The following is a 19,587-nucleotide window of genomic DNA, read 5'->3' as shown; positions in this document are numbered from 1 at the left end:
TAGCTATATTAGTAGGTACAGAGGGGGAAAGGCAACACTTGGTAAGCTTAGGTGGAAAATAATTTATATCAACCAAAGTGAAAGACTATCCTCAACTTCTTAATATACTATAAGCAATGCTTTTAAAACATCAATTGTTCAGGATATCCTATTTATTTATTTTGTTGTGGTATTGGGAATGAAACCCAAGTCCTCATAAACGTATGCTGTCTCACTGAGCTACATTCCCTGACTAAGAGTTTCCTAATTAGTCATCAATAGGATAGTTTCTCTACAGTAATAATGTTCTATTTAAATTTCAGGTAAGTTTTTTTCCATGTTAGTGGGACTGGGACTAGAACTCAATATGCATACCAGGCTAGCTTGGAACTCACAGAAATCTGCCTGTCTCTGCCTGCTGAATGCTGGGATTGAAGGGATGTGCCACCATGTCTAGACTCAGATACTTACTTTATATCTTCAGCTCAGACTTTCCTCTAAAATCTAAAGGCCACTTTATTGAACCTCTTGGATGCTATGTCCAAAGCAAAATTCTTAAATTCTACCTTTCCAAATCTGCTAGTCCTACATTCTTCCTTATTTCAACCATAGCAAGTCTACTTTATGCTTAGCTGACAAGAATTATGAGTCATTTTTTTCTCACATACAAAATCCTGTCCAATCCTAAGTATTCACATTCAAACTACATCTAATACTTGACAAGTTTTCAGTGTTTCTAACATTAACACTCATTGCCATTCTTGATTCCTTAACTTTTCTCCTAGACTAATGTAATAGCTTTTTAAATTAGTCTCCCTCACTCTACTTTTTTGCACAGTGGGGCTTAAGTCATAATAGTAACCTATTTTTAAAAATCCTACATCAAATTATTATCACATGAGTATAATTTTCAATGGTTTCCATGTCATTTTAGGCAAAAGTCCAAAGGATCTGACCAGGCTAACTCTCTCTTTTCTCTTTGACTACTCTAACTAGCTTTATTTATTGCACTAAGACCTCCTTAGTGTTTTGTTATATAATCACACATTTTGGCTGCAGGGTCCATGAACAGGCCAACCTTCTTTCTGGATCACTCTTCCTGTAGCCACATGTCTAGCTCATTCAATTCCTTCATGTGTTTTCTATAAAGCTTTCCCTTGAACAGCAACATAAGGGACACTCCCTATTTCTTTTGCAACACTGTTTCTCTCCATGGTGCTTGTTAATTAACATATTTTTAGCTAGTTCCCTTTCCACCAGCTATCTTGCTTTACTAGAATGAGCTTTCTAGTATCAGTTTCTGGCTTTTTTATAGACAAATTTCCAGCAGTTAAAACAATGCTTAACAAATGAAAGACCCTCAATAAATGCCTCTTTTCACTAAAGCAACATACATACTCATACACTTTACAAGATATAGTTTTATAAAATTATGCTTTAAAAAAACTTCACAAGACCATAATTAAGCAACAACTCTACTCCTTTTACATTCTGAGCATTAAAAAATAACTATTGGCAACTTAGGCTAGAATCACCTAAGCAGGAAGCTTAAGCACCATCGGCCTCAGGAGAGATTGGAAAACACCAATAAGCCTGACATAATGGCAAATGCCTACAGCAGGAGCACACAGGAGACAGAAGCAAAAAAGCCTGGGTGTTCAAGGTTAGCCTACATCTAAAAAAATGTTTTTCTTTTTGTAAAGTCAAGTAACCAACCCAAACAGAAAAACGAAACAAAACAAAACAAAACAAAAACTCATCTAAACACTAGAACTGAAAAACGCAGAAATATTCTCTAAATGGAGGGATCAGTAAATACAGACAGTAGGCTTTCACTAGTTAGGCTTAGGAAGAAGAGGGTCTCTAGCATGGTAAGTCTTACACTGACATTTCAAAGATTTCCTTGAGCTGCAACTAAGCCAAGGGTTTTCTCTTCTCACGTTTAAGATTAAAATTCTACTCTTATTATTCTAGCTCCTTTTAACTATAGAGGAAACAACAGTTTCTACAGTTGGAAGCCTCCATCTACCTTTGAGTAAAGAAGCATATAACTAGACTGGGGAGAGGGATGGAGGGAGAGGCTGGGACTTGAACTCATGGACCACAGGCTTGTTGACATACATGCTCAACCAGGCTAACTCTCTGCTTTTCTTTCTGACTACTCTTATTGTAAAGTACTATGACCTCCTTGGTGTTTTATTACATAACCAACATATTTGGTTGCAGGATCCATGAGTACAAAACAACAATAATAATGAGGAGCTCAACCCCAGCCTAGAAATAATGAAGGAGCTAAACTTAAAATCACTATACAAGTGTCACAAATTATAGGCCACAATTCTAGAACAGGTCAAGTAAGGACAGGTTAAGAATCCAAAAACTTCACATAGCTTGTACTTACAGAAATTTCAGGGTTGGAAAGCTCATATAAAAGTTTCTTGGCATCAATAACTGCTTCATATAACCTCAGATACTGTCCATCACTAGCTACAAAGCATGCACTAGGAGAGTTGCAGTATGCACCTAGAAAGTATTTAGAAACATTTAAAATGCAACCTTTCAGTAAGTTTTTTAAAATCTAAATCACTAGAAATCAGTGTGCTTACCTAGACAGTAACTGGGTATGAGCGTAGGGAGCCATGCCACATTGGAAAAGGCAGAAACATGAAGAGAATTAATCCGGGCAAGTTCAGATACTCCTCCAGAAAAAGATAGTGGCCCAACTGGATCGACCCTCCAAAGAATAAGCTCACTGTAAATTGCATTGGGATCTTGAAATGCCATATCAATGTTGCTTTTATTTTGTTGTGCCAAGGAGCATTCTTCAGTATTTATAGCATCATGAGCTTGCTTTTGGTTACCAACATTTGGTGTCCTTAATGCATTATGGTGTGACGTTGTCAGTAATAAAGGTAATACCGAGTGGCAAGCTAAGTCATTAAGATGAAAACGATGACCACAATATCTGGATTTGTGAGAAATACTAAGCACTGTAGAAAAAGCAGATTCCTCAGCAAAACTAACCAGCCACTGATTCAAAGAACCATCAGCATGCTTTGAAATCATCATAACATTAGGGGTAAAAATACTTAATTTTAAGTTATTTGATGATTTACTGTGAGCAGAGGAGATAAGCATTGATGTGGAACGAGTGAGGCCAGTAGGTCTCTGTTTTCCTTGTTGAATAGCCAAGTCAACGTTCTTGGTACAGGCATACATCACTATGCTTTTACAAAGAGAGTTTGCATCACCTGTGGGGAAAGCTACAGGAATTCTGGAAACAAAGGACACCTAAAATTAAGAAAGTGGGTATTAGAACATATAATTACATAAAAACATGTTAAAAAAAGTTTTTACATTTAAAAAAAAAAAAAAGAATTAGCTCATCATAGATGATTAACAGTACCTGAACTTGACGAAACATACCAGGCTGGTACTCATCCAGCCAATCTACATGCCAAACTAGTAAAGACCCATCCATGGGATGAATACTGAAAAGCATGTCGGCGTTTTTACTCCATTCAGACAGAAGCACTTCAATCTGATGATCGATGGCGGCTGAAGATAATGGTGTAAAACTTGAACTTGGTAACATTTTGTCTTCACCCAATTCCTTCTTTTCATGATTTATTTTTAAATCATCAACACCATCATCCATTTCTATAAGCAAGAGTTCATGAACCAATAAAATTATCACTACAAATTAAAACAGAGCTTTCTAAATGAATTAAAAGTGAAAAAACATACTTTTGTATTAACAAGAAATAAGATCAACGAAGTTAACTTAGTAATCAGACATCTGGCAGGGCTGTGAACATGCATATCTTTACCTCTTTTAAAAAGCCCAGACTCAATACCCTTTCCTCAACTCCTGGATGAGGAATATTAAAAGAGGCAATTACAAATTTTTTGATCAAATTTAAATGAAAAATAAATAAAAGCTTACAAACTGGCTAGAAAATGAGACCACTTGGGACTCTGTGATTCTCTTTTGCCAGTGTAATCAGAGTGGAAGGGGAATGTATCAGTTCTGAGCCAAGACACAGAGAAAACACTTGTACTCTCTCCCTGCCCTCTTCCTTCTCCACATCCAACAGCATGATGAATACAAAGCACTGTGGTGTTAGTGGTAAGCATAATTGCCTCTTCTTTCAGACAGTGTTTCTCAACTCTAATGTACATATAAATCAACTATATTTAAATTGCAGATTCAGGAAAGTAGTTATGTAGTGTATGAGATAATATATTTGATGCCATTAATCCATACATAAGTCATAAAGTCACAAGCCTTACAGGCTGACAAATCCAAAACAACAGAAAGCTCTGAAAAAAAAGTAATGTAAGCAAAAATATCTATACCCAGTTATTAAATAAGCTAGTCCATATTTACATTATGCCATAATGACCGTGGGAAATTATCTCATATAATAAGTAGTTTTATCCTCATAAAAGCTACTTATTTTGGACTGCAAATTTAAAATTTCATCCTTCTTAAACTTTACCTTCATCAGATTTTACGTCTGCCTGAATAGAATCTTCTACACTGGCTTCAGACAAGGGCTGTTCAAAACTTTTTCTAAGTTGCTGTAAGAAGACTTCCATGGACAAAGTAAAATGTAACTCTTTATTGTTTAACCAGTGTACCACAAAAGGTCCACATTTCTCTTCATTTTCACTTAAACTCAAGGATGTAATAGATGGAAGAAGTGGGATATCTATAAAGAAAAACAAATGACAAATACATATTTTGAACCTCTATAACATAGCATACACAATTTCTATTTTCATTATTGACATTTTACTTACTCTTTAGTTTGAGATAAATTTATCTAGTTTTAAGTTTAACTTAAAAGTTATTTTACAACCAGAATTCGGAAACAGCCTAGCTATCTATCAGTTGGTAAATGGATAATGAAAAAGTGATACATTTATACAACAGAATATTATTCAGCTGTTTAATAAAATAAATTTGCAGGTAAATGGATGAAGCTAGAAAAACATGCTGAGTGAGGTAATCCAGAACCCAAGGGGTAAACACTGAATGTTTTTCTCTCATATGTGGACTTCAGCTTTTAAGTTTTTGACATATGTGTTATAATCAAATAACCACAGACATTAGAAATTAGTAAGGAACCTGGGGGAAGAAAAAGATCTCTTAAGGATGGTGAAGTAGAATATAGTGTTAAGGAGAGATAAAGGGGAAAATAGAATAGGGGAATTAAATGTCAAGGGATGAGAAGACAGGACAAAAGAGGTAAATATGAAGAGGGACAACTAACACTAAAGGGCATTTGGAAAGCCATATGTAAACCGTCTACTGGAAAGTTTCCTGAGCCTTTGTAGCAGTCAGCCTTAAATGAGTGTCTTCATCAAATCCTTCCATACAAGGTTGATGGCGCTAAACGTAAGAGGAGGCAGAAAGATTTTAAGAGCCCAAAATAAAGGATAACACCAAAGAAACAGTGTCTTCCAGACACAACAGGATTGATGCTCATATGAACTCACAGAAACTATGGCAGCACACACCAGGTCTGCAACATTCAAGGCAGATGGGGGCCCAGTCCTGAAAGGGGGAGATGGACACCAAGTCCCAGCTCTAAGAGATACTTAGCGACTTTCTACAAGGAAATCAGCTTTCTACAAGGGAATGCCACCGGATACAGTAAGTACATTCCAGAGCATGCCCCATACCCGGAAATAACTGACCAACACTAAACAGACTCCATGGTCAGCTTTTTGTTTTGGTACTTTTGTCTTATTGTTTTTTTCTGTTTTGGAGGGGAGCTGGGGTGAACATAACACAAACAAAATCCAATAGTAGGGAGGCTCTCAAGAAGTTTGGGGGGAGTAAAACAGGATCAAAATATATTCTATGAAAAAAATAAGAAAAAATATTTCTTAGCATTATTTTTAAGTATTTAATTATGTATACTGAAGTACAAATCCAATCAGTTGCTACAAAGATAAAGAAAATTCAAGTCTATCATGTCAATAAAATCTGAATCATGTTGTTATCAATAGAACTATAAAGGCTGCAATGGACTTAAAAAACACAAACAATATTCCACAAATTAAGCTTTTTCCATGATAAAAGATTTTTAAAAATCAACAGAATTATCTGTTTGATTTATCTATAGTAAAGGCAAAAATAGAAACAACACCAGAAGAGATGAATGGTACCGGAAAGAACCTTTCACTTGATTCTACTATCAGAGGCAAGTTCTAATGTTTCCAATCCAAGAGTTCCTGTTTCTATCTATACAGTAGCATAATTATTTTGATTATTTATTTACCTATTCTACATCTGATTACAGACTTCAAGAGAGCAGGACAACAGCTATTTACAGTGTCATTTTCCCTCCAGTTCCTAACACTATCTCTAATTTCTACACTGGTATAGAGTAAGCAAGTAGCTGAAAGCCTGATTTGCCAGTTTCACTGTTACTGGGTAGAACTTGGAACTGAAATGGCACTTCTCCAAGAAGTTATGGAAAGGCTTTCTCATCTGTGGCTGACACAAATTCAAAGAAGATTGCAATGCTGTTAACTGACAATAGGCATTACAACTGTTAAGTACACAGAGAAGAAATACTGCTGGCTTTTAGCAAGGTATTCTAACTGAAGAAAACTCAGCATTTTGTGCACTAATGCCCCACTCAAGGAACATGTTAGTTTTGCAACAAACTTTCACGGTTAAGATATAAGACCTAGAAATGAGATTCAACGATATTTTGTTTTGCCATGTTGTAAGATTTTGTCTCAATCACTGTTCTACTGCTATTAAGAGACACCACGACAAGGAAACTTTCATAAAAGAAGCATTTAATTGGGGCTTGCTTACAGTTTCAGAGGTTAGTGCATTATTATTATGGTGGGGAGCATGGTGGCATACAGGTGCTGGAGAAGCTGAGAGTTCGACATTTTGTTCTGTAGGCAGAGAGCTAGCCTGGTATGGACTTTGCAAACCTCAAAGCCCATGCCCAGTGAAGTACTTCCTTCAACAGGGACACTCCTAATCCTGCTAATCCTTCCAAATAGTGCCACTCCCTGGTGACTAGGCATTCAAATGTGAAACTGTGGGAGCCACTCTTATTCAAACCATCACTGTTTTCCTAGGTGATCTATAACTTAAAGAAAGTTTTAGTTCTCCTTATTGGAAGCTTGTCAAGGAGGTGCCACACTCAAACTCAGGGCTCTTCTCTCAAATAATCTCCTAAGCATTTTCTGAGAATTCAGGCTTTCGTTATTCTTGTAATATTGTTGCTTTTGAAATTTATTTCATTTTTTTCTAAGGTGCTGCAACTCAAAGCAAGGGCCTCATCCATGCTAGAAAATCACTTTACCAGTGAGCTTTACTACAACCTAATCCTGGTCCTTGACTCACCAGGAGCCTTCAAAATTATGCCACTAACTTTATAGGTAACTGGTGTATAAGCACTGTCAATATTACATATTTGATAAAGATGATCTTTCCCAAATCTAAGTAACTTTTTAATAAAGATGATTCAATATTCTGACATATTTTTCTTAGCCCATGAATACTTTTACAACTAAGATTACAGTCAACCAAATAAATCAAAAGTATTTCTATACTTTAACTTAGCAGAGTTCACTCTGGTAGACAGAATTCTATTCAAGTTATTAACTGATAATTCCACTGCTATATTTCTTTGAAAATGCAATACTGCAATTTCAGCTCCATGGAAATTGGTTCTGCTTAATTGATGCTTAAGAATATTCTGTAATATCGAGGCCAGCTTTGGCTATATAACTAGACTCTGTCTAGAGAGGGAAGAGGGGGAGAGTAAAGAAAAAAGATAGGAAAAGAGAAGGAGGGACTATATTCTACAAGATATAAAAAAATAAATTTTTGTTCTAGAGAAAGGGACTAAAGTGTAAAAATCAAAGGAGTCATTTATTTCCACCTTCCATAAAGGTGGTATTAATTATGTGTAAGTATTGCCTTTTAAAAAAAAAAACACTTTGATATACTACTTTAAATGCATCATCTGTGACCCCTGATTTTTTATACTCATAGAAAATATTTCTGAAGTGATAAGAGCTTAACTCTCTAAGTTCACAGGTACCTATCCAGATGGTGTGGTAGTTAATTACCTGTGGCTGGGTTGATGCTGGCTGCAATATGAAAGTGACAAAGTGCATTGGCATGCAGTGGTGTGTTCCTGTGGGCATGGTGAGGATCCTGCTGATGAGGCAGATAGCCAGTATGTGCTACAAGAGCAAGTGATCTACTCCGACCCCTACGGAAAGGTCTCAGATTTACCTGTATATATAAAAACAAAGTAAAGTGACTGCATATTATGATTGTCAGAATGAATAAAAATACTATTTTATATAATTATACATGTAAAAAAATACCTCTCCATTTTTTGGCCTATCAAATTTGAATCTTGAAGAATAAGTACCCGGCCTACTATTTTCATATTTGCTTTTCAACATCTAAAATCAATTTCCAGAACTTAAAAGTTTAAAAAAAAAAAAAATCAAGAACCTGAAAAACCAGTAAGATGGGCATAGTATAGTGATGGACACTTGACTCTTAGTACCTGGGAGAAAGGTAGGCAGAGCTCTGACTGACTCTATACAATAAGCTAGCCTGGTCTACACAATATGGCAGCCAATGCTAAATAATGAAGCCTTTTTTCCAAAAATAAAGTACCAACAAAGATCTGTCTGCTTGATGTCTTTGCCCACAACTTGCTCCCTGTCACTATGAATGATATTACTATGATAAACCAAGTTATCCAATTTTTTAAAAAGCATCATTTTTCACAGAGATCATTTTATCTGATCTCATGTGGTATCCAATTTAAACATTGCTATGTTACTATTCATGGCATGAAATCATTCATATAGACCCTAACTAAGGTTACCGAGCTAGTAAGAAGCAGAGTAGAAGAGATTCCTCGGCTAACACCTTTTGTTATGTGATTAATATACAAAGCCACTGACTATGTCACACAGCTCAGCTATATTCTTAGCCATCATCTGTGACTTGTTCCAGTCCAGCCTGATCTATACAATGAGTTCCAGTCCAGCTAGAGCTACATAATGAGACCCTGTTCAAACACCAAAAGAGAGGGAAAATTTTTTTCTATACTATACAAGTTCAAACAAATCATTTTCAAGCCACTTCATGTTTTAATATTAAAAAAGGAATAAGAAGCCAGGTGTGGTAATGCATGTCTTTAATCCCAGCACTCAGGATGCAGAGGCAGAAGCACGAGGATCTTCGAGTTTAAGCTAGCCTGGTCTACAGAGAGAGTTCCAGGATAGCCATGGCTATACTGAGAAACCCTGTCTATGAAACAAACAAAAAGCAAAACCAAAAAGAAAAAGAACAGAAATACTGAGTCAGTATTTCTATTCTATTTTCAATCAAAAATGGTTTTTCACACTTGTAATCCCAGAACAAAAGAGACAGAGACAGGATGATTGGCATAAGGCTGAGATCAGCCTGGAGCTACAATGTAAGATTTTGTCTCAAAAGAGCAAAATTTGTTCTATATTCAATTAGCCCAAACATCAAAAATTGAGTTTTACCATCAATGCTTATAAACTAAAGACGTGTTCTGGTGGGTCGAAAGATAACAAATGGCAAATGGTACAACAGAATATAAAAACAAATCTACCTTATGCTCCAAGAGAAAATATATTTTATAGTCAAATCTTTGAATTCTCAGATTTTACATTTGCCAAGTCAACTGTTACTATTATTTTGTAACTGGTTAAGCTAAGATTAATCTCATAATTAAAGATAGCTCGTAAGTTACAAAAAATTACTTAAATGTATTTTCTTTACTTAGATAAAAGGAACATTTCTATAATTGTTTTCCTAAGATATACTACTACTTATAATATTATTATGTTATGTAACCCAGAAGAAAAAAAAATACACTGTATACACAGTTTTTAAAATCTATAAGAAACACATAATATAATAAAAACACTTACTTCTAGAGCACTTTGAACTCGGTCTTTACTGGAAGCATTTCTCTTTAAGTTATTTGTTAAACTAACTGGTTCACACCAGTGGTTGCAGTCACTTCCATACAGGAAGCAATCATTTGGTAAAAATGTTTCTACCCAAAGACGACATACATTATCTTTACAGCAAGTCAATAGTACATTACATACAGAAGCCCTGAGGAATAAAAATATTTTAGAGATAATACTAATTACATAACACATCATAAACATCCTGCAGTGTTTCTATACATATTTAAACATTTAACTAATATTAACAAGAGAGCAGTCAGATGGCCATTCCTCTTGAGGACTAGGGTTTGATTCCCAGTCCTTTTAGCTCCAGTTCCAGGGAACTCAACACCCTCTGGTTTCCAAGGGCACTATAGAGATATACATGAAAACAAAACAACCATACATATAAAAGCTTATAAAAAAGTCAAGAGAACATATATATATTGATGTCACAAGAGAAAATGTTTATCAATCTATTTCTTCTGTCTAGAAGAAAATCATTTTTGTTACAATAATCTTAAGGTTTTTATTACATCTAAAGAGCAATGACTTAGATCAAGCCATAATTCCTCAGTTGACAATCACAAAACAAAGTTCCTAATAAAATGTTCCCATTTATTCAGTGAATGACCATTATTTTTAACTGTTTAATGTTTAAGTGCTACTTTCTGCAAAGTCATTAAGAAACTGATGTAAGCATATAGTATACTTATTGTCTCTTAGCCTACCTAGGCCCAAAGCAGTGATGCGCAAAAGAATTTATGACAGACCTGATCAAACCACATCCATCATTAGCAATGGACTTAGCATTCTGGACTTTCAGTTATTTCCTTTTATGACATCCTCAAAATAAAAAGTATAAACAGCTATTACCAACAAAGAAATCTTTTATCAGGTAATTTAGCAAATGAAAGGAAGAAAGGAGGAGGGAAAGGAGGGATGGATGGAAGGAGGGAGGAAAGGAGGGCAGTAAAGACAAATCAGAAAGGTGAAAGCTAAGAGGAATGAAATAAAATATTCTACAGCAACTGCCTTATCATTCATCGCTTTGTGATTAGAAAGACCCAGCACCACAAAAGAAAACTGAAGCAAAATCGGTGTTTTTCCTTGGTTACCCTGTCAACTTCAGCTTCCCCAGTGCATTCTCCCACCTCTCCCATCTAGCTCTCTCACCCACCTTCTGTCTATTCCTTTGCATTCATTCCTTCTCCCCATTGCTTCTGCTTCTTCCCTTTCTCTGCCCTGACACCATTCTCTCAGTCTCTCTGGGCCATGTTTTGTTTTCATCTCCCATCCATCTACCTCTCATCTCTCCTTCTACAATGCACTCTTTTGATTTCTTCCTGAACCTTTTGCTTCTCACTCCTCATCACTGTAACACTCATCCATCCCTTGAATTTCTCTTTCCTTTCTTCTATCCCTTGCCTATACTTATTTCCTCCCTCTAACGTATATCCATCCCTTGCATTTCTCCCTCACATAGACCATAGCAATAAAATTAAAAGTAAGCAAATTTAACAAGAAAATAAATCAAAAGACAATACCAAAAGTTCATACTGTCAATGAATAACTAGCATAGAAGCACTGACAAAGGAAAGTAGCAGGCGGTAACTAAATGGTGGACTAGAAGCAAAAGAATTTAAAAGAAACAAACAAGTCAAGAGAGAAGCGAACTAAAAATCAACAGAGTGCAGCAATCTTAATGCATGTCTATAGCTTCAAGTGACTCCTCAGAATATCTGTAGTCAATATCAAAGACTGGAGCTGCCCTTCTTTACTTCTTTTAAAATGTTTATTATTCCCTTGATGGTCTAGCACAGTGTTTCTCAACCTTCCTAATGCTGCAACCCTTTAATACAGCTCCTAGATTGTGGTCACCCCAACCACAAAAATTATTTTCATTGCTACTTCATAACTGCAATTTTGCAACTGTTATGAATCATAATGTAAATATCTGTGTTTTCTGATGGTCTTAGGCAACCCCTGTAGAAGGGTCGTTTGCTCCCCCCTCCACAGAGGGATCATAACCCACAGGTTGAGAACCACTAGTCTATCATATTGATACGGAGTCCATACAGCATATAAAAGCAACAAACAACAGATTTAAGCTCACAGAAAGCAACTCTGGGATTGACTACATGTCTCCAACATTTGTCCTCTACTGATGAAACAACAAATTAAGATGGTTTTGCAATTTGTTATCTCCAGCCAACTTTTGGAGGTTCCTGCAAGATCTCACCAAACCTTCCAACCTGGCCTATATTCATCATTTTTTAAATAAATAGTAAAGATTATGCTTACTACACAGACATGTCTACTGTTCTTTCTCAAATCAACAGACTCTCTGCACTCAACTTTTTTTCTTTTTTTTCAGATTCTACCTAATTTTTTTTCTTGGATATTTTCTTTATTTACATTTCAAATGTTTTCCCCTTTCCAGGTTTCCTTCAGAAACTCCCCCAGCCACCTCTATGAGGGTGCTCCCCCACCCACCCAGTCCCATCCTCCTGTCCTGGCATTCCCCTACACTGGGGCACTGAGCAACCCCAGGCCGGAGGGCCTCTCCTCCCACTGATGTCCAACAAGGCCAACTTCTGCCACATATGTGGCCAGCGCCCGAGGCTGCTCCATGTATAGTCTTTGGTTGGTGGTCCAGTCCCCGGAAGCTCCGGGGGGTCTGGCCTGTTGACACTGTTGCTCCCTCCATAGGAGGGAATGTAAAGAATATGCTTACTACACAGACATGTCTACTGTTCTTTCTCAATTCAACAGAATCTCTGCATTCAACTTGTTTTTAAAGATAAAGTTTTATGTACTCCAGGCTGACCTCAAATGGACTCTGCAGCAAGAAAGACTGTGAGCCTGTGATCCTCCTGCTTCCACTTCTTAGGAGTATATATCCTAAGTGTGACCTTCAAAGCCACATTAGAGAGGGTGAGGGCGAGGGCGAGGGAACGAGAGTAACTTAATAAAATGGCCCAAAGGTAGGAGAGTAACTATTACTTCATTGTTATTTGCAGGAACCCCTAAATGTCCCAGTTTTAGGCATCTGCCATCTGTTTCAGTCTTCACTGTGATCAGCTCCATCACAACTTAAGCTAAGTCAGTCCACAAAACTTCAGTAATGCATAAGCCTGTTTAGTATTTTGATGGCTATAGCATCAATAAAGGAGTATACTTGGTCTGGAGAGATGGCTCAGAGGTTAAGAGCACTGACTGCTCTTCCTGAGATCCTGAGTTCAATTCCCAGCAACCACATGGTGGCTCACAACCATCTGTAATGGGATCTGATGCCCTCTTCTGGTGTATCTGAAAACAGCTACAATGTACTCATATACATAAGATAAATAAATAAATCTTTAAAAAAAAAATGAGTATATTCATTTATTATATATCAGAAGAAATTAGTTTCTATAAGATAGTTCTCTTCAGATAGGTTTAAAAGACAAATTTGTAATGATCAATCTGGAGTCACTTACAACTTATAAGAATTAACATACACAATGAGATCATTTATTCAAAACACATTTTAAAGTATGTAGGCAAGAGAACTAGAACTTAAGTGAGCCTGAGACATGGCTCCTTCTGCTGGCAATACTGATTACTCAGATCCCTCTCTGTTAGCTGGAAGACTCGGCCACAAAGTAAGAACACAATCAGTACTTTTCCTAGTCTCTCTCTACACTAAACTTGGACTGGAGGGCTAGGATAAGGACAGTAACTACTCTAATAGGTATACATCCTGTTGGCCCAAAGGGACAAAATAAAGCCGACAAATGATGTGAGCGCATAACCACAGTTCTACCTGAACATCTCAACAGAACCAAAAAGGTGAGATAGACAACCCAATCTGCACTCCACGGAGTTCAAGACAGATTTGTCGATATACTTACTAAATCTATGTAACCTACTGAAAGAACACATAAAAATTCTATGTTAGGTAAGTTTTTCAAGGACTACAGAAAAGAAAAAAATACTAACAGACATATTTTTGAGCTTGTATGAGTTAAACTGAGCTTGTATGGGTTAAACTAATACCCAACTCAAGGAAAGATCATTTAAAGAATTAACTTTATTTCCTTAAAGATGAAAAGGACTTCAATAAATGGTATTTTGTCTTTTGGTTTGCCTGTTTTAAAAAAGGATACCAGAGGATTCAACTGCAAGTACAAATGAGGGTGGTAACTGTCCAAAAAAAAAAGCCTACACAACTAGCAATCTATATAAGATACACAATGGAACACAAAACAAAGGAAAGAAAACTGTGTAGAATTGCATGACAAAGACATCTAATATGGAAATAAATTATCTTGGTCTCAAATTCACATTGAGGCTCTTATGCTAAGCATTGATCTTACTTGGCCCATATCCAGACATGTGCAGCCTGGCACAATCATCGACTATTACTCTAATCTTCAAAGGTTCAAAGTAAGAAAACCAGTTCAAGTTGGTGATGTTCTCTAACACACAGAGAAAACACTGACCTCGGCATATATTTGCTTGTTTTACGCCAGGAAAATCCATTTACGGCTCGTGGATGGGCCAGATACACAAAAGAAAAGTCAATTTCTCCTTGGGATTGTTTTTCTGAATTTTTATCTGGAGAGGTAACAGCTGGCCGCCAGTTTTCTACATTATACCATACCTTTAGAAGACAGTCATCCTAAGGAGAAAACCAAAGAGCATCTAGTGATCGTATACCACAAACATTATTCAGAAAAAGGAAAATTAAGGGGTTTTATTCTCTCGTTAGTCAAAAATTCAACTAAGACTGCAATACTAGTTGCAAACTGATGGCACACCCCTCAAATCCTGGAAGAGGCAGAAAGAAAGTTATCTGTGAGCTACATAGTGAGCTTTAGGCCTGCCAAGGTAACATAGGAAGACCACGTCTTAAAACAAACAAACCAAACCAAACAGAAAGGAAGCAATACTAACTCCAAATTATACACAATCCAGATAACCGAGATAGATGGCAAGGCCGTTCATGAAGTATCATTTTAAGAAAATATTGAAAATGAAAATTATTTAATAACTAATACTGTAGAAGTATTTTATTTAGGGCATTTCAAAAAACCTAACAGTCCTGGATCACACATGGTAAAAGAAAACCAACTCTGGCAAACTGTCCTCTGCATGCATGCATACAGACAAGACAGACAGACACAACCACACACACCCATACACAGATACACAAAATATTAGAAATCAAGTATTATATGTATGTCCACCCTCATTTGTACTTAACTTGGAAAATAAAGGGGGGGATACAAAGAAATTAGTATTAGGTTCCATTTTTGAACTTCAATCAGAATAAACAACTCCATCTCATTCCATAAAAAACAATATGGTGGTGCTTGTGTGCACGCACACACACAAAACAGACACACATATTTTCAAAATTTACCTTTCCAGCAGTGGCAAAAAATTCTCCATCTGGTGAAAATTTCATTAGGTGGACCTGGGAAGCAGTTCTGTAAATTAAAAAGGTGAGAGTTAATCACCAAGGAAACTAGACTCAAAATAACCAGTACTTTCCAAATTAAACTCCAGCAATTTCTCATGATTACAGAATTTTGGTTAACAGTTTCACACTCACTTATTCCCCTTATGAGCTGGGTCTTGCTCTGCGGCTCAGGTTGGTTAAATATCAGGTTAAGCAGGCCTGTTTCTAACACAGCTGGAAATGCAGAGTACCACTAGTGACTCTAAAGGTTCACACGAGATTTCTGTTGTTGCTGCTAAGAAATTTTGTTTTGTTTTTCCCCTTTTTTTGGTGTTGGGGTGAACTCCAGAGCCTGCACATGCTAAGCCGATGCTTTACTAGAGCTTTCTCCTGGCTCTTAACTTTTAGAATATTCCAAAAACGAGGTAGTTACTAAGAGAAACTTTAAATATAGATTTCCAAGTCTTGCAAATGCAGGAAATTCTAGCATTCAAAAGGTAGAATAAAGAATACTGCAAGTTTGAAACCAACTTGGCCTACACTGTGACTACTCCAGGTAAACCAGGGCTGTAATGGTGAGGTCCTATCTCAAAAGCCATTTTTAAAAATTTTTCTAAGAATCACACAAGTAATAATTGTTAAAAACAAAAAAACCCCAAAACCTTGACAAGTCTAACACCCAAGTAATAGCAAATTCCCTCTAAATATGAGAGATGGTTTCAGTTTTCATCTGGATACCTAATTTCTAGAGCCATGTATCTCTTATACTCCAAAATATATTTTTTAAACAACGTTTGGTCATGGTGTTTGCCACTACAACAGAAAAGTAACTAGGACAGCAGCAATGCCAATATTTCTAGCTACTGAGAAGACTGAGGCTAGAGGATCACTTTAGTATAAAAGATTGCCTGAGCAACATAGCAAGACAGTTCCCTCTTCCTGAAATGACCTCACGATGACGTATAAACAACTTCCTCTATCATTCTGTGCCCTGCTCATATCACTCTAGCCACAAGTTAAACACTCTCACACAGGGAACTTAATCCTCAATGACACTCATTTCTTTCAGGATGATTCTCTAATGTGACCTTCAGCTCTCTTTCATTTACCTTGCTTACTTTTGTCTTCAAAGTTCTTATTCATCTAAAAAATATCTTCAGTGTTTGATGCACATCACTACTAAGGAATGTGGTCAAAATGGAACTTTGAGATGTTCTCTAGTCATCTTAAGCTTCAGTTTCTATTCTCAGGCTTTTCTACTTGCTTAATAAGAAACAGTATCAAATCAATAGTTATCAATAGAATAGTTGCCTATTCTAAGTTACTATTGCATTCTCTGACCTTTAACAGTCTTTCCTCCTTTCTTACAAACACACAAAGTACATTTTATGTTCTCAGTTTATTTCATGAAAATCTTTGGATACAACTATAGGAAAGAATAAGGACCCCTCCCCCCGCTTCAATAACTTAAAAGCAAATAGTAAAACAAAGGCACGGTGCTGAGAACAGCTGAAAGTCCACATCTTGATCTATAAATATGAGGCAGAGAGAAGGCAAAAGTAAAGAAAGCCCAGTCTTTCTAAAAAAATTTTTATGCAAAATTCTATTCTCCTTCCATATATTAACATGTTTCTACCTATGACACTTCTGCAAACTTAGTATATAAGTCTGCCTTTAGTGTATGTATAGGTCTGTCATTTGGCACCTAATAACACTCTACTATCACTTCATATAAGATGGAGTAAGAAGAAATCCATTTAACATCGTGTTATTTCAGTTTACTTGTCTAACACTGGACTTCCCCTAACGGTTCAATGCAACATTCAAACAATTTTACAGATACCTGAAACATTTTATGCAACCAATAAATATTTGTTGAATGACAGAAACCTGAACATGCTAATCAAAGTATACAAAATGTAAACCTAAGCTATATTTATAAATTCCTAGAAAAAATATTAATAATCTAGTGTTCTTATCACCAATTCACCATTTACTTTGCACACTCACTGCTACTGTTACTCATACTCTTCTTTCTGAACACTTCACATTTTTATTTAGAAATAACTTAATTGCTTCTTAAAATGTCCATTAGTTATACATACTGCAACTCTGAAAAGTCTCTCTTCCAGTAGTTATCCTCATATGAGGCAGAGAGAACACAAAAGGAAAGCCCAGTCTTCACGACTCACTACTGGTAACTAGTGAGCTATTCTTTTTAAACTAATCTTACTTTTAAAAGAAGGTATTAACTCCAGAACTGTACCTATTTTCCCCTCAAGTTTTTATTTATTAGAGAAATGTTTTATTTGGATAGTCAAACCTATTAATTTTCCCTCTTTGTCACTTTATACCTTTGGTGGCATTTTAGAAAATCTATTTCCTTACATCCAAACAATAGTTTTCTTGTCCAACAGCAAAATGACATAAATGACAAATGGGTGTGTGGACAACTTGGAGGACTCAGTCCTCTCCTTCCACCACATGGGGTCAGGGACTGGACTTAGGTCGCCAGCCTTTGTAATAAGCATCTATGGAGTAAAGCCATTTCACTGACAACCTGTGTATTTATTGTAACCTTTGACCCTAATGTCTGTTCACAGTGAACAGACTAAAAAACTCATATATACAACCAATGTTTAAAAAAAAAAAAAAAGACAGGTTTACCAGTAAAAACTGTCTAGTCAATTACTTACTTGCAATGCCAAATGCACATCCAATTGCCAAAGTTCAGATCTGTTTTATCTGGATTTTCATCTTCAGTTTGCTTTCTTGAGTTAATATTACACCAAAGCTGCAAACAGCTGGAACCAGTTAAAAGACGATTACCTAAATAAATGTACATATATATGAACAGCATTTATTATGTAAGTTGTTAGCACTGAGTTAAGATATATACTCAATGATTTCTTATAATACTATAAAGTACAATAGAGTACCTAAAAAAGAAACTGCAAAAGAATAATTTGGGGTTGGCTAGATGGCTCACTGGGTAAATGCATTTGCTTCCAAGTCTAAAGACCTGAGTTCTATCCCCAGAATCTTTATGTTGGAAAGATAGAACCAACTCCTCCAAGCTGTCCTCTGATCCCCATATAGCATATACACACCCATACATACGTACACATAAATAAGAAATGTAATCTTGATAAAGACATATATATAAAAGAAACAAAAGAATAATTTAAGAGCTTGGATCTGTCAACATCCTACTATAGGAGGGAATGACTCCATGAATCTTGTACTCTTCCCTTAGGGAGTCTAACCAGACAATGGTAGCTGGGGCAGGGCCAATGAGGAACCACCCCTGCCTGACTATCTACAGGTTTTCATTCCTGAGAGAGAAAAGACACTTTATTTTGTGTTATAGTCACTGGGAGAGAGCCCATACTCTTGGAAATAATCTCTCACTCAGTATGCTGTATAAAACCCTCATAAAATGCAGTGAGAAAGGAAGGAAAGAAAGAAGGAAAGAGAAGCGAGGGAGAAAGAAAAGAAGGAGGAAGGAAGAAGAAAGCAGGGAAGAGAGTGAGAGGAAGAAGAAGAGAAAGGGAAGTTCAAAAAAAGAAAGGAAACCCAGGTGTGGTGGCGCACGCCTTTGATCCCAGCACTTGGGATGCAGAAGCAGGTGAATTTCTGAATCTGAGGCCAGCCTGGTCTACAGAGTGAGTTCCAGGACAGCCAAGGGTACACAGAGAAACCCTGTCTCGAAAAAAAAGAAAAAAAGAAAAGAAAAGAAAGAAAGCAAAAAAAGAGAAAAAAGTGTTAGTCTAGAAAAAAGCACAAACTTTAGAACAGAAATTTAGAAATGTATTTAACTCATTTACTTAGCCATGCAAATTGGATCTAGTTGGACAATCTTTGAATTTCAGTTTTCTTATATTCAGAGCTTTTTAAAGCTGTAAGGATTAACTGAAACTTGTACAAAGTCTGTACAAGGACCCCTGCAAAATAATTTTCATACACCTTAGAAGAATGGGATGTGGCTGTCTTCTCTCTTGAACAGAGAATGAAACAACCACAACCAAACAATCCTGGGTAAGGCAAGGCCAGGCTGTAAGAGCATTTGTAGCTTAAATTCTCACGTGCAAATGTTAGCAGCCGTGTAATTACACTACTCAGCTGTAGAGACCACATGAGAGACAGACCACAGGAAGAAC

General features: G+C 36.4%; 1 protein-coding gene across 4 annotated transcripts in view; it reads right to left on the bottom strand.

Annotated features, from left to right (window-relative positions):
* Dmxl1 (Dmx like 1) overlaps nt 1-19,587 on the bottom strand; it is a 131,476-nt gene that overhangs the window by 93,356 nt on the left and 18,533 nt on the right. For all 4 annotated transcript variants that reach the window (XM_029471979.2, XM_029471981.2, XM_021150434.3 and 1 more), the window contains exons 5-13: nt 18,124-18,256; nt 15,389-15,455; nt 14,466-14,644; nt 9,955-10,144; nt 8,095-8,263; nt 4,482-4,694; nt 3,386-3,639; nt 2,586-3,270; nt 2,381-2,502 (exon numbers count right to left, since the gene is read on the bottom strand). In XM_029471979.2, coding sequence (XP_029327839.1) covers nt 2,381-2,502; nt 2,586-3,270; nt 3,386-3,639; nt 4,482-4,694; nt 8,095-8,263; nt 9,955-10,144; nt 14,466-14,644; nt 15,389-15,455; nt 18,124-18,256 — 2,012 coding nt within the window. The remainder of the gene's footprint in view (nt 1-2,380; nt 2,503-2,585; nt 3,271-3,385; nt 3,640-4,481; nt 4,695-8,094; nt 8,264-9,954; nt 10,145-14,465; nt 14,645-15,388; nt 15,456-18,123; nt 18,257-19,587) is intronic.

The sequence above is a fragment of the Mus caroli genome, unplaced genomic scaffold (genome assembly GCF_978045245.1).
Source record: "Mus caroli unplaced genomic scaffold, Mus_caroli_1 scaffold_19, whole genome shotgun sequence".
NCBI lineage: Eukaryota > Metazoa > Chordata > Mammalia > Rodentia > Muridae > Mus > Mus caroli.
The sequence above is the reverse complement of the archived record's forward strand: the minus strand, read 5'-3'. Positions and strand labels throughout refer to the sequence as shown.